Genomic DNA, 15893 nt, shown 5'->3' with positions numbered 1-15893 from the left:
TGGGTTCTTACTGGTTTGGGCTGTGAGAGGTGACACCTCAGCCTGATGTCTGTCTGGTGCTCTCAGCCTTTCCCAAAGTCTGTCTTGCAGACAGAAATCTGTATTGTCCATATTCTGTTCACCACAGCAACATTGACATTTAAATCTCTGTTGTACTTCAGATCAAACAGTTATTGAAACATTGTAGTGTACCCGTACCCTTTCAAGACAGGCGTATGCAAATATGCAAATTACTGCTCTTGACAGAGTAGAAGAAATTTGTCCCTGATGGTGTTGTTTCTCATGGGAGAGAGCATCCAGACACAAAGTGAAAAATGAAGAAAAAAACTTTTCTTTCTCAATTTGTTTTCCTTTTTTTCTATATCCTCTACTAATCAACAGAATACAACATATCATATCCATTTACTGTTTGAACAGTCAGGGACGCTTGAATGTCTTTCTCGTAATTTAGGAATTGTTTCAGGGAAAGACTAAAAAATACACATTGAAGTAACCACATAAACTTCCAGATAGAAATCAGCTCTTTTTTTTTTCTTTTTTTTTTTCTTTTTTTCTTTCTCTTTTTTTTTTTTCCTGCCAGTGCAATTTATGTTGAGAAATGAACTAAGCTTCTTCCTCAAAGTCACAGCTATAGATCAGCTAGAAGCTTGAAGGACTACTTAAATCCTGATAGGTGACACATTGATGTACAGCTTCAAGAACTGTGCCAAGAAAGGAAAAATCAACAAGATCTTCACCTGATTTATGTAGGCTGGAGCTTTCTTCTGTGACTTGCCTTGCCTTTAAAAGGTGATCTCATGGAGGCAAAATTAAAACTTGATGATGTTATTAAATAATCATGATGATTTGTGTCCCTGTGTTGCAGCCATATGTATGTTTTTGCGTTGCTTACAAATGTGGCTAGTTCTTGCTTGTGAAAATGAAGGTTACAGTGTACTCACTGGGCTTAAGGCCAGAAATTTTTCATGCAGCTCTTTTGTGAAAGGTCTCCAAATAATTCTAATGCTGGATCTCTGTTTTTGTTTACAATTAGTCAAACTGCAAGCTAGTGGGAAAAAACAAAACAAAACAAAACAAATCCAAGAAGTTTTGACAACTAAATTTGCCCACTCAGTGGAGAGAGGCAGTACCCTGACAGCAGAGATACTGACTTAGGAATGGAGGCAGTGGAAGTTGTGACTAAGTATTTACTCTGATCTGAAAACCACTGGTAACTCAGTTTTGCCTTTTTCTCCGTCCTCCTCTTGCTTGAGTAATGGAGAAAGAAAGTGTTGGGTCAGGGTTTCTCTATCTAGATGTTTAGAAACTGAGCAGAAGGTAGAGCTGACCTGCAGCCTATAGGTACGCTCTAAGATTGCTAAGATTAATAAAGATTGCTGATGTGCTTCATTTACAGTGTTCCCACTGAATTAAATTACTTGGGCTAGAATTTTTGAGATATACAAAAAGCTGCCTTTGAAATCAGTTCTGGGTATTTTTCTCTACTATCTGGATGCTGGTGGGAATTTTGAAGAAAGTATGCATCGTCTGTCTTTTAATTTTTCTTAGGATTTGTTCTGTGCCTTAAGATTCCTTCTGCTTTCTGACAGGCCTAACGTTCTCCACGTATATAAATAACAGTGATTTTTTACTCTTTCATTTTTGGACTGAAAAGGCATAAACCACAATGTGTTTATTTATAGAAAAGATGGGGGGACAGCACCTCTGATTCTGTGTGCATGGTAGTCAGCATAGTAGATACAATTCGGGTTTGATTATGGTAAGAAGCATGAGTTAGAACTGATAATCAAGATCATGAGAATCCCCAGCCTTTCTATTAACTTTGATTTATTGATCATTATGAGTAGGAGCAGAGATAAGCTTTGGCTCGGAGGAAGACCAGAAAGGCCAGTGTGCACTGGGGTTATTGCCTTGTTTCACACTGTGATTTACAGTGACAGTACAGGCTGCATTCTTCTGCTTGGTGTTATTTTATTTCTTCTCATCACGATAGTATTTCATGACTTAAAGACAAGTGCCCTCTGAGAATCTGTTCTGTTGTTTCTCTGACATTATTACAGGCTGAAGGTCTGATTATTGGAAGCGCTGAGCCCTTGCAGCTCCTGCTGAATGAATGGAAACTGAAGGTGCTCTGAAAATTAGCCTGAGGTGTTTTGTCCTTTTAAAGCAATTGAGCCCTGCCTCATAAATACAGGTCTCTGCTTTGACTAATTCCCCCCTGTCAGCACATCCTTTTAAGTAAATGCCGTTTATTTGATTAGAATGAAACCTATGCTCCAAAATTAACTCTCATCTTCACTACATAGCTGAGGAATTTATTAGATTTTAGTAAGTCTCATGTTAAAATTAAGCCTCAAATGTACAATTAAGCTTTAGAGATTTGCTTTGTAATTGGAATACTGCATCTTGAGAAAGATCAAAAACCACATTTCTTGGAGGCTTCAGGTGACTGTAAGCACATCTGGTGTTTCTTTGGTGTTTGTAGCAGCTACTAACATGGCAGAAGTTGCAAAGCATACTGGAAGGGTATTTTTGTGGCTAGAGGTACTAAGACCAAGAGCTTGAATCTCATACAAGGAGTCAGCCTACTTCTACCATTCACATTCTCATTGTTCTAATTTCTCTGGTCTCACTGAGAGAAAGAAAATATCGTGCAAAGATGCAGCTTCAAGGAAAAGGGTATTTTATCCCAATGATGAATAGTACTACCATTCTTCAAGAGGATGAAAAATACCTAAGCTATGACTGTTTGATCCTGAAGGAAGGGAAGATGCTGCTGTATGGGCACGTGAGTGACTACTGAAAAAGAGCAGAATACTGGATGGAGAACTGAGAGATGAAACAGAGATTTGAGAACAGGGTACATGATAAAGAACTGAATCAACATGACTGCTCTTTCTAAAGAAGATAAATGTGCAACCTACTTGGAGATGGCAGGGTTTAAAGATCCTCTTCTGCCCTTGGCTAAAGCCCCTTTTGTTCCTGGGTTCTCAGAGAGGCCCAGAGTTCAGTGTTGCTTCAGCTCTACCCTTAGTATTTGAAAATACATTCTTCACTCAAGGAGATTCAGAGCAGTCTTATCAAACTAAACTCTGCCTTTCTAGAATCATCATGATAGTATTCTTTTATTTTGCCTTCCTTTAAGCCTGTATTTGATTTTTATAGATAACATTTCGTGTGTGTGGTGTTTTGTTTTCTTTTGTTTTTCCTTGCCCCATCCCAAATAAGGGACAGGTGACATAAGATCCATTTGTTTCCAGTTATTTTCAAAGAACAAATTTAACCAGTTATATTTTCATCCATATGTCTATCTAGATTTCTCTGTTTACCTCTGTGGTATGTTCATATACAATATGGTAGCTAATCAGCTGTGTCAGCAGAACTTCATATTTCAGTATATTGATCTAATATTATTGGACCACAACAACCCCAGGCAACGCTACAGGCTTGGAACAGAGTGGCCTGAAGATTGTATGAAAGAAATGGCCCCGAGGGTGTTGGTTGACACAGCTAAATGTGAGCCAGCAGTGTGCCCAGGTTGCCAAGAAGGCCAATAGCATCCTGGCTTGTTATCAGAAATAGTGTAGCCAGCAGGAACAGGGAAGTGATCATCTCCCTGTATTCGGCTCTGGTGAGGAACCTTGAGTGCTGTGTTGAGTTTTAAGCCCCTCAGTACACAAAGACTTTGGGGACCTGGAGTGTGTTCAGAGAAGGGCAGTGAAGCTGTGAGAAGTCTGGAGCACAAGTCTTATGGGGAGCAGCTGAGGGAGCTGGGATTGTTAGGAGAAGGGGAAGCTCAGGGGAGACCTCATTGCTCTCTGCAACCACCTGAAAGGAGGTGCTGGCACAGTGGTAGTTGGCTTCTTCTCCCTAGTATCTAGTGATAGGATGGGAGGGAATGGCCTCAAGTTCAAGTTGGCTGTTGGGAAACATTTCTTCTCTGGAAAGAAAGGCACTGGAATGGGCTGTCTAGGGAGGTTGTCACCATCCCTGAAGGAGTTCAAGAAACATTTAGATGTTGCAGTAAGGGATATGGTTTAGTGGGAAATACTGATGGTAGGTGGACGATTGGAACAGATGATGTTGGAGGTCTTTTCCAACACTGGTGATGTTTAGTGTTTGTTCTCAGCTGTCAATATACTACACACTATTAGCAGTTGAAAGATTGTTTCATTGAGGATACTTATGTTTCTGCCTGTATCTTTTTCTGTCCTGAAAACAACAAAAACATAGCATTGGTTAGGCACCCACTGCGAGAATACTCAGGCAAGGTGGTCATTGCTTCCTCTTGCTCTTGCTGGTGGTCTCATGCAGAGAAGCACTGTCTTTCATTAACTTTAAGGCTAGATTTTCAGGATTACGTTTTGACAACCTTTGCTACTAGAACTAGGATTGCTGTGAATTATGGTTTGTGACTGGTTGTACCATATGCATGTTTGGGGAGATGATGTTGTTGTTTGGGTTTTTTTTCCTCATTCCTTTAAATGTTTTATTCCACTACTCCTTGTTTTTCTGTTTTTAGCCAGTGAGACGTGCAATGATTTCCATCCCATGTTCTTCACACATGACAGATCGTTTGAAGAGTTCTTCTGCATCTGCATTCAGCTCTTGAACAAGACATGGAAGGAAATGAGGGCAACTTCGGAGGACTTCAATAAGGCAAGAAAAGGGGTGGGGAGGGAATCACTGGGCAGAATGGTGAAATAAGGCCGTGCTTCCCTAGAGGTACAGAGATTAACTGATCCCACTTCTGCTCAATGCTGTCGGGTGTCTTCTGGTCAGATTCTCTGCACATTGGAGGGGCAGCATTTAGAAAGCAGCAGCTGGAATGGAAGGAATAAGAGAAGTTCATAGACCTTTTTCAATCATCTTTAACTGCAGACTGAAAATAAAAACCTGGCTTGAGGCGAAATTCTGCCTTTTTATGTTAGCAATATTATGCTGAAGTGCTGCAGCCTCTAATGTTGTAAATAATGCAAAGAGATTGCTGCAGTGATAATTCTGTGCATCCCTTTCATTTCGTACAAGCACTAAAGTGGTAAAATATTCAAGAGGGTCACAATTCCTGACAAAGTACTGTACAGTCTGGCCAGCTGAAACACAGAACAAGTAAGTATTGTTATTGCACCCTTTTCACTGTAAGAGAAATCTGAAAGTTTCAACCAATCTTCTGGCTGACAACAAAGCTGTTGAGAACAAGGCTGTGTGTCTTTATGGGCCCTAGGTAGCTTTGGAATTTTGCAAGTAGGACAAAATTGTGTTTATGTGACCTGCTGGCATCTTCATCATTTTGGGGATCCTTCAACTGACTCTTGAGCCTCTGCCTGAGATCAGATGTTGATTATAGACATATTGCTTGAGTATGAAAAGTAAGACATTGCGTCATCATCTCCCTAAGAAGTGCTCTGTTATCACCAGATGTGAATGTTATGTGTACACTAGTAAGGATGATTGTTTCTAACTTCTTAATGAAATGGTCTAAGACATTTTCCACTGCAGAGGGAAAGTGAATACTTAGGACACAGTATGAAATAACCTTTGTTGATGTCTTCATGGTAACATACTTCTAGTTAGCAGCAATACCTGAACTCTGGCAAAAAAAACAAAGGGAAGTCCAAAATGCAGGCAGAATAACCTGGAGGCTTGCTCTTGTGTGGAGTTTCTGACACACTTCTCTTTCCAAGTGGTACAGAAGTGCAGAAAGAGTAATAGCAAGATAATCTACTGAAGAAAGTAGAAAATGAAAAGGAGTTAAAAGTAATAACTTTTTTTTAATAGACTGCTTCGTAATATGTGGTTGTTTTAAACAAGTGTATTAATAACTGCCTATTGCTTATAGGCCTTCTTTCTCAGGAGAAGGATTTGTGTATATAACTTTCTACAACTTCAGTTGGAATACTATTAGTAATCCTGGGGAATTCAAGTAAAAGTGGGCCTATTTCTGGCAACAGCCAAGATCATCCTAGGAGAAAATAAAGAAATGTGCTTGTTAGAGTTAGACTTTGGAACTTTGGAAGGTCAGGTAGTTTCTTCTCAGCTCTGATAAGTGAGTTAGTTGTGTTTTTATGTTACTGAAAATCTAGTGACTTTACCCAGCAATTCTTCCAGAATGTGCAGGCTGGCAGTAGATTCTGCTGCCTGTGTCGTGGAAGACATAGGCAGCCTTTAACTTCACAGAATAAATGTGTACTCTTGCAGCCCACAAGGCCAACAGTATCCTGCACTGTATCAAAAGAGAGGTGGCCAGCATGGTGAGGAAGGTGATTGTTCCTCTGTACTCTGTCCTCATGAGGCCCCATCTGGAGTACTGCATCCAGCTGTGGGGCCTCCAGCTCAGGAAAGATGTGGAGCTCTTATAGACGGTCAACAGGAGGGCCATGATCAGAGGGCTGAAACACCTCTCCTGTGAAGACAGGTTGAAGGAGCTTGGCTTGTTTATCTTGGAGAAGACTGGAGAGATCTCATTATGGCCTTCCAGTATTTAAATTGAGATTATAAAAAGGAGTGAAATCAACTTTTTACATGGGTAGATCGTGAAAGGAAAAAGGGGAAATGGTTATAAACTAAAGAAGGAGGAATTTAGATTAGATGTCTGGGAAGTTTTTCATTGAGAGAGTGGTGAGGTGCTGGCACAGGATGCCCAAAGGATTTGTGGATGCCCTATCCCTGGAGACCAACTAGGTGGTGCCCTGAGCAACCTGATCTAGTGCTTAATCTCTTGAGTGGCAACCCTGGTCACAGCAGGCTGGGGGTTGGAACTAGGTTATCCTTGAGGTCCCTTCCAACCCAAGTCATTCTGTGATTCTTTGAAACATGAAAGTTGTGCTGGTGCTTGAAAGATCCATCCAGAATCTCTGCCTGCTGAAATCATTCTTGGTTTTTTAACCCTTTTCATCAAGGGGAGTGCTATAAACTCCTGTGGTTTTCATTTCTAGCAGTTCAGTTATGGTCTGCTTATCTAAATCTTTTCTGTTAGTCACAAGATTTTTCTGCTCTTAGCCACTTCAGATGATGTGTAGTAGTGGTGTGCATTACTCAGCTGATAACTGTCTTAAAGGGATCTGTGAGTAAGGTAAACTATGTTCTCACATGGGCTTGTGAAGCACTTCTGGATTTGTGGAGGATGAGATGTTATGTAGTGGTACTCAAAGTTTGCTCATCCGGTTGGTACCTGACAGCTGCCAGTGCTGATGACTTTACTAAGCCAAACCAAGCAACATTGTTTTTAATCATTACTTGGCAAGCAGCTTTGGTGATCTTGACGTGTTAATATTCTTTCTTCATCCTTTCTGTGTGCTGAGTACCTGTTCTTTATGCAGTGTGTTCTGCAAACATAGCAGGCAAAGGCTGTATAGAACATTTGGCCTACCCTTTCAGGAGTAAATGGGAGTAAAGCAGAGACCTTACAGGATGCAGTAACTTAGCTGATGGTGAAGAATTCTCTTTTCTCCTATCTTTGTATTACTATTATTCAGATTCAGTAACTTGGTTGTCTTGATAATGTGTGAAACATTACTTCGCTAAAATCTACTATCTACCTGAGTGATGGGATCATTTCTTTTCTTCCTTCTTCCCTTCCTACTCCAAAATACACAAGACAAAATTGGAAGCTCTTCGTATATTGTGTGGTAACTCCTTAATGAGACCTGGAGATGCCAATAAAAAGCTCATCTGCTTGCTTTAATCTTTAATCATAATTGAAGTGAAGGAGCTTTAAGAGTTGAATTTTAAACTTTTGATTAGTCACAATAGATTGCATAGGATAGGTGGTAGGAGGTCTGTGTGCAAACAGCAAGATTTATTTCCTCATGTCCTGCATTGAAGAGTTACAGGTGCTTCAAAGAAGTGAAGCGATCTAATACTTCCCCACAGGTCAGAATCATAGAATTGTTTGAGTTAGAAGGGACCATTAAGGGTCAGCTATTCCAGCTGCCCTGAAATGAACAGAGGCATCTACATCTCAGTCAGATTGCTCTGAACCCAGTCCATTCTGACCTTGAATGTCTCCAGGGATGGGGTATCCACCACATTGGTGGCTCACGTTCACCTTTTCATCCGCCAGAACACCAACATCCTTTTTAGCAGAAAGGGGCTCTATCCTTTTATCCCCCATCTGGCATTGATAGTGGAGTTTGTCACAACCCAGGTGCACTTGGTTTTGTTTAATATCACGAGATTCACCTGGACCCACTGCTTGAGCCTGTCCAGATCTCTCTGGATGGCATCCTGTCCCTCCCAGCTACACAAAACTGCTTCATGTCATCTGCAAACTCGCTGAGGGCGCACTCAATCCCATTGTTGATGTCACTAATGAAGATATTAAACAACATTAGTCCCAGTAGTGACACCTGAGGGACACCACTCATCACTGATCTCCGTCTGGACATCGAGCCATTGACCACCATTCTCTGGCTGCGATCTTACAACCAGTTTCTCTTCCATTCGACATCCACCCATCAAATCCGTATCTTTCCAATTTGAGTGAAGGATGTTATGAGGCAGTATGTCAAAGGCCTTACTGAAGTCCAGATAGATGGTATCAGTGTCTCTTCCCTTGTCCATTCAGGAAGTTACACCATCATAGAAGACCACTAGATTGTTCGGGCAAAACCTGCCCTTGGTGAAGCCACACTGGCTTCCACGTGCCTTAGCATAGATTCCAGGAGTGTCTGTTCCATGATGTTCCTTGACACAGAGGCCAAAGGATGGATAGTTCCTTGGGTCATCCTTTTTGCCTTCGTAAAAATGGGTGTGATGTTGCCTTTTTTCCAGTCACCAGGGACTTCAACTGACTGCCTTTTCAAATATTATTTTGAGTGGCTTGGCAACTACATCAGTCAAGTCCCTCAGGACTCTTGAATGCATCTCACTGTGACCTATAGACTTAGAGATGTTCAGGTTTCTCAGGTGGTCATAAACCTGATCTTTGCTTGCAGGTTTCAAAGCTTATACAAAGATGAAGACTTTCTTTTGGCAATAATGTTGCATACTATACCTCCATGGTTCCACGGTCCATCTTGTAGAGATTCCTTATAGGTTTGTTGATTTAAAAAAAGAAAAAAAAAACTTAGTAAATAAATAAAATGGCACTTTATCCACAGTTGGAAGAACGTGATGGTGTTTTAGTGAGACATTTATGATCTCATGCTTTGTCTCTCTGATTCTCATTCATTAAAACAGGCACTTTTTGTTAGACTTAACCCCCTTGCATTAGCAAAGCTCTTTGAATCTCTATGGTGATAATATGATACTGTCAGACCTAAAACCTTTTTAAAGTCTCCCAGTATATTAGTGGATGTCTGAATAGAATAATTCACTCAGGCATCTAAACATATATTTTGCTTTTGCAACATTTTAATACATGTGTAATTCATGTCTGGTGAGTTTTCTAAAGAAATTAAGATACAGTGGGATAGACAGACATGCAAGTGGCAACAGTTCCATTTGAAACCTTTTTGTTTTTCTTTGAGTCTACAGATGATCAAAGGACACTTAACAAGCTCTATCCTCCACAGTCATTTGTGATTAGACAGCATAGTTTATGATTTTGAAAATATAAAGCTTGGAGACAAGATTACATAATTCTACATGTTTTATTGCAGCAGAGGAAAACATTGTGCATAGCTTTTGGAGACAGTGCTGAGTGTAAGAAAACTGAACTGATTTATCTTGTACTCCAGCATCTAGAATCACCAGCCTGCCAATTTAAACAGGTGTCCGTCAGTCAATTTTTCCTCCAGTAGGGGCCAGCTGTATTCTACTTGGCCTGTTCAGGGTATCCAGGCTTTGCTGTCACACAGGCTATGATGTACTTAAGTTGGTCAGTTGTATTTTTAACATGATAATCACTAAAATATTTGGTACCGGTCCCACGCTGTAAAATTCCCACTATGGAGGCAAACTGAAGTATACTCCCAAAGGAAAATTGTATTGATCTCCACTAGTTATAGTTAGGTGAATGCCCTTACGTTGTCCTAATGAGAGTTTACTTAGAGGGAGATATCCTGTGTTACTGACCTTGTAAAATACACTCACTTGTTGTGAGACGAGGAGACTGCAGATAGGAGATGCAGGGATATGATTATCCTCTCACCTTTGTTCTCCAAAGATTTGTCTGCTGCTTTTTATGAATTTGAAGTTTACGTACTAATAGGAAGAAAGGTATCTTGTCTTGTTAGACTTTCAGAACAACATGAGATTTACTAATTCTCTACTTAGTGCCATCTTGAAAAACAAAACAAACAGCAACAAAAAACAAAGAGAGGAAAAATTACTGATTCCAGCTTCAGTATGTAAGAAAAAAATGAAATTACTTGGTTCACTAGCCAAGGTTTTGAATCAGTTTTGTAGAGAGTAAACATAATGATTGCTATTTTTATTAGTCTGTTGGGTAGTTTGGGGTTTTTAGATGGCACAAAAATCACTAGTCATAACAAGACAGATTATCTTTTCAACAGAACTTAAGCTGAGCTAATTGAAAAACTGGTTTACAATGCTTTGAAATCAGAATCTAATGCACTCACTGAAACTATAGGTTTAGGGAATGGAAAAGCAGAGAAAGGTCAGCTAATGGTGCTACTGACGCATTTTCCTCATTACTGAGAATTCAATTAATTTTGACCTTTGGACATATGTTTGAGATCACTGAAGCATGAAACACCAATTTTAAAATGTCCTATGAAAATGTATTTTGTGTTGGTGTAACACCTCCAAAAATGTCTGTTTTCAGCATCTTGGCATAGCTGGCCCTAGTCCCACACCAGCAGACCAGCGTACCCTGGAGTAGTTGTGCTTGTGATGTAGAATCACAGAATCATAGAATCGTTTAAGTTGGAACAGACCTTTAAATGTCATTTAATCCAACTCCCTGCAATGAACAGGGGTACCTACAGCTAGATCAGGTTGCTCGCAGCTCCTTCCAGCCTGACCTTGAATGTCTCCAGGACAGAGGCATCCATTACCTCTCTAGGCAACCTGCTCCAGGGTTTCTACTGGCCTACTTCTTATTGTAAAAGAAAAATAATTCCTTATATCCAGTCTAAGTCTCCATTCTTATGGTTTGAAAGCAGCAATGATGTGTTCTTAGAGCAGCAGCTGGCTGTGTATCTGGCCATGTCAGAGACAAGCCAAACCTTGGTGCTGAGTCTGTGCAGAAGAGGGGCCTACTCTGCATGGGGATGATATATGGCTCTGATGGGGATAAAAAGGAAAGCACTGTGTTGTGCAGTAATCGGTGTAGCAGATATTGTTCACAGTGGCAGCAGATGCAAACAATAAATGCCCTACGTGAGTCCTGTAATTAAATACCAAAGCAGACAGTGAGGCACTTGATAACCACAGAAGATGTTTATTGCTGATGCTCAGACCCTGTGAACATTTTTCCTTGCTCTGCGACAAGATAACAGAAAAGGTAACCAAGCATAACATAAAAATGAGAAATACTATTTCTTTCTTGGATGATGGTTCAGAAATGCTGCACCGCAGGTTTCTCATCTTCTTAGTGTACTGAAGGCAGCTGTAGAATGAATCACTGGGTTCAGAGTGTGACTGAATCTTCACAGGCAGGATTTCAAAGAGGGACACTGTGTAAGTAGTATTTTGTGTGGAAACAAGTGTGGTGGTCACCACAAAGTAGTACAAGCTGGCCATGGGGAATCAGACGTTTGAGGGGTGTGTTTGGAAAAGTTTGGGACAGCAACACAAGGTGACAGTTGTAGAGGAGCTGTCACCTGCTTGCTGGGTGTCCTACAAACAGGGGACGCTCCAGGAGCAGAAGGTACATGGATTCTGTTCAAAATGCCCCCCTCACTGCCATCTTGTCCCCATTTTATGTGCTAGGCTGTGTCATGGCAGCTCCGTGGGCTCTGCCTTGCATCAGGCCCGTAGGGGAAGCAGGTTTCCTCCTGTGCTTGGGTGATCCCCTGCAGCAGCAGTAACAGCACCTCACAATTTTCTCCTTGATAACACCATGTTACAGGAGGCAAAGGTATGCAGAGACCAAGTGTCTTGACAGTGAAAGAGCAGCAGAGCCAAGAGCAGCAACAGGGATTCTGTCCCTGTTTCTGGCCTCCTCCATCAAGCACACTGCAGAACCATCCTCGCAGCAGTGCTTGAGCCTGTCTGTTGCCAGCCATGAGGACAGTGCCAAAGGAAAGAACAGTTTTCTTAAAGAGGAGAGAAAAATCAGTTAAAACAAACCAATTTGCAAGTCAAATCCTTTGGTCTTTCTGTGAACCTGTCCGCCATTTGATTTCCTTTTAATTATTAAGGAGGGGAGAAGGTGGTAAATAGCTCTCCCACAGATGTTCCCCAAAGCATGTGGTGTTTTCTTATCAGTGTCTCACTAGTCAGAAGCAGATGCATTTATCTTCATTTGAGAGCGCTTTTGGAAGAATTCTCTTTGTGTTCTACTTGTGGGAAAGACTGGGCCAGTGGAATGATTACACCTCTCTGCTAGCTTTATTGCACCTTCCCTTGGCAGTGCTTTGTTTATATCAGACAGGAATACTGCAAATAAATTATTCTCACATGGAGCGAATTCAGTATTCCCCTGGCTTAGGGAGATCAGCGCAAATTAAATTCCACATTTTCACACCTGAAGCCATTAGCATTTTAGTAACTTTCATTGGAAGCAAATCATTGCTATAAATATATGGTGTCATTAATTGTGTAATGTATGAATTTATAAAAAAAATTTAGAGCATTTAACAGTTTGAAAGTCTGCTGCATATCTTGTACAGAAAGTCTGACTTTTTAATTGAAAAAAAATCAGCCTTTGAGTACCAAGGAAATTCCCCAGCAAGGGTAGGAGAGGACAGGGTGGTTGTCAGATCTATTCTATTCGTGATCACTTGCTTAAGAAGGGTCTGATTAAAGCACTGCAGTTGAACACAGTATAGGAAGAGCCTTTTTAAGATCTTTTCCTAGCATTCGGTCAGTGTTTCCTCTGTGTTTTTTGTGGCCTGGATTCTGCAAGTTTATTTCTTCATCAGCCTCTCATTTGGGAATGGCACTGTTTTGACTCCTCCATCTCTGTGCATTTATCCACACCTATCAGATCTCCAGATGTGTCCCACAGTGTTTGTCAAAGCAAGTTTATGACTCGTCTGCTGCTTCTGGCTGCAGGATCCTGAGGAGAGGTGTTTAAGACTCTGACGATGCAGATTTCCAGTTACTGAAGGCTCGATCTGTAAAAATCAGCTGTAACTTTAAACATTCAAATCCCAAAGGTTTGGACTATCAAACTCATAGGAACTGAACAAATATGTTGCATTTTTAAATGTCGTTAGCTGCCTCTTTCTGAGAATTTTTCAACGTTCACTGGCATTGTCAAGAATGCAAATATATTTTCAAAACATTAGAGGTAATTTGTGAAGTATAAATTCTTATGCTGGATAATGAAGCGGAAGGGAGAGATGTTCTTGCCCTTCCTCTGTGCTTCATAGGGTTTCTAGTTTAAGGATTTTTTTAATTTAAAAATAGTTTCTTCATTGTCTTCGCCAGAAGGCTTTGGAAGTCTTTAGTGGCAGGGTCACATCTTGTTGTTATTGTAGCAGAACTAGCCTTCTCCAGTGATCACATGTGCAGTGATTTCAAGGAGGTCACAGTCTTAAAAGGAAAAGCGTTTTAAGCCCCAAATTCTGCCCACTTGTGTTCCAGTATGGGTACATTAAAAAAAGAGATGGATTCGTCAGCAAAGAAGAATGTCTCAGCAAAGCATCTCTTATTATTTGGAAAAGGTTTTTATTGTTTTGTTGTTGTTGTTTATTTCTTTAAATAAAAAAAAAAAAACAAACTATTTTAATGAAATCCATTCCTTGGTCAAAAATTTCTTTGACTTATCCATTCCCCCAGTGATGAAAATCATTTGTGGCTTCAGCAATGAAAACTCCTATTTTTGAGAACTTCGCCTTCATTGGCAGAGTGGATTTTATCCCACTGCTTTCTAATGAAGTCTGTGTGTTACTGTGGAACACACACAGATCTGCTTAACACCCTGTAGATGGCAATTTTTAAAACTGTTGGTACTTCAGATTTTCAAAGCGATCTTCATTTTCATCTCTGTGGGTGCTGATCAAGCCAATAAACATTTTAGCCTTCAAAAAGATGATTGAGTGGTAAGCCTGATAACCATAGGAGAAATGCTGGGTCCAAGTTATCTGTGCTAACCCCTTCTTTGTGCTCTGCAAGAACATTTTCCACTAAGAAAGAATTCTCCTCATGTATGCAGGGTGTATTAGTCGCTAAGAGGAACGATAGAACTTAACTGGAACTATCACGAAAGCAGCATATTTTGTGATATTGCCCTTGTCGTTCTTGACTCAAAGTGTGGCTAATAATCAAATCCTAGGAACCACTGTTTTCTCTGTGTTTTTCTTCCTTCTTTCTAGGATATGTTTTTGTAGTACAGTTAAATCAGAAGTGCACGGCATATGGCTTTTTGCTGCATGAATTGCTGCTGATGTGAATGTCAGTGGGCATATAATACCAGATTTTCATTTTGTGAATCACGATGCATGGAATTTAGCCCAAGAGCTCCCTAGACTATAGACCTTATTATAGGCAAATAAAAGAAAGAATGAAGAGGGGGAGGTGGTGTCTCAGAGATTTTGTTTCAGTTGAAATGAGGTTATCGTGATGAACGATGTGGCTGACAATGAGATTTTTATAGCTTCTGTTAGAGTAGCAGAAGAGCTCGTGTTATTGCTGGTTCACTTTAAGTAATTGTAATCTGAATGGCGTGGTGGTTGAAAAGAGCAGGCAAAATCTTTCTTACATGTCTCATGAGCAAAGCCAGGGCTTTTTGTCGATTTTGTGTCATCGGTCCTTACACAAATGCCCTTTGTTCTTTGGAATGTACGTCTCACATATTGTCTTGGTGGAATACGTCAGTCACTACTAAAAAGGCATCTGCCAATCAGTCTGCTGCACGTCTCTATTTTTAGCAGATGAGGTAACTGGCCAGCATCTGACAAAACGCTCCTGTTACCCGTTGTACCAGCGTGAGCTGAGAGCGGGCGGCTCGGCTGCAGCAGAGGCATGTGAGAGGGAGGGCTGCGGGCAGAGGAGATGAACGCGGGTGAGGGTAGGCCCTACCCACCCTACCCCTGTCCCGTGCCCTGCCCCCTGCCCTTCTCCCTTATCAGCCTTGTCTGCACCCACACGCAAGGCCGATGGAAGAACCTGATCCTGGGCTTTCCTTAGGTTACCTGGGGTGCTGGCGGCAGTGAATATACAACCGAGTTCATCTTGCGTGGATTGCACAAAGCCCAGCATGAGTGGGAGTGTTTATCTGCATGGGTGAGCCACCCCAACACATGAGCAACTTCGTAAAGCAAAGACATTATCAGTAGAGAGGCCTGGAAAAACTTTCTGGAAGTGCTAGGCTTTGCCCCATAGAGTTTTGGGGCTTGAGATTCTTAGGAGTGGGAGGGAAGCTAAGAGTAAGCTTGGGTTCTGACACTCATCCATCAAGAGCAAAATGGGGAAGAGTGACAGGTGACCCTTTCAAGGCAATATGACCTGTCTTTCTTTGCCCTTGCACGCTGACAGTCTGAACAGCCACTTGGGAAATGCTGTGCACTTACTGGTGACTTAAAGAGAATTTATTGATAGACACCTTCCCATTTCCTCACAGTTACCATTACATGTTGATTGTGGCAAGCAGATAAACAAGGCCCCCAGAAATGCAAATGGTTGTTGAGGAGTATCAAATTAGAAGCTGAGTGAAGTAGTGGAGAGAGATTTGACATATACAGATATTAACCCAAACACCAGAGGCACAGGTGAAGACACAGGTACCAAACTGTGTCAGAATTGTTGAAAAAGACACTAGTGCAGGCAATAGAAGGTCTTGCTTTGTCAGTTGAAGATATTAATGTCTTGACCATGAA

The 15893-nt window shown here is 41.0% G+C and overlaps 1 protein-coding gene across 1 annotated transcript in view; it reads left to right on the top strand.

Annotated features, from left to right (window-relative positions):
• Window positions 1-15893, top strand: part of ELMO1 (engulfment and cell motility 1) — a gene marked incomplete at both ends in the record, with an annotated part of 245247 nt that overhangs the window by 139520 nt on the left and 89834 nt on the right. The window contains one exon of the mRNA XM_079538185.1: window positions 4523-4659. Within this exon, the coding sequence (XP_079394311.1) occupies window positions 4523-4659 (137 nt within the window). The remainder of the gene's footprint in view (window positions 1-4522; window positions 4660-15893) is intronic.

This window comes from Tetrao urogallus (genome assembly GCF_951394365.1).
Source record: "Tetrao urogallus genome assembly, chromosome: 7".
NCBI lineage: Eukaryota > Metazoa > Chordata > Aves > Galliformes > Phasianidae > Tetrao > Tetrao urogallus.
The sequence above is the reverse complement of the archived record's forward strand: the minus strand, read 5'-3'. Positions and strand labels throughout refer to the sequence as shown.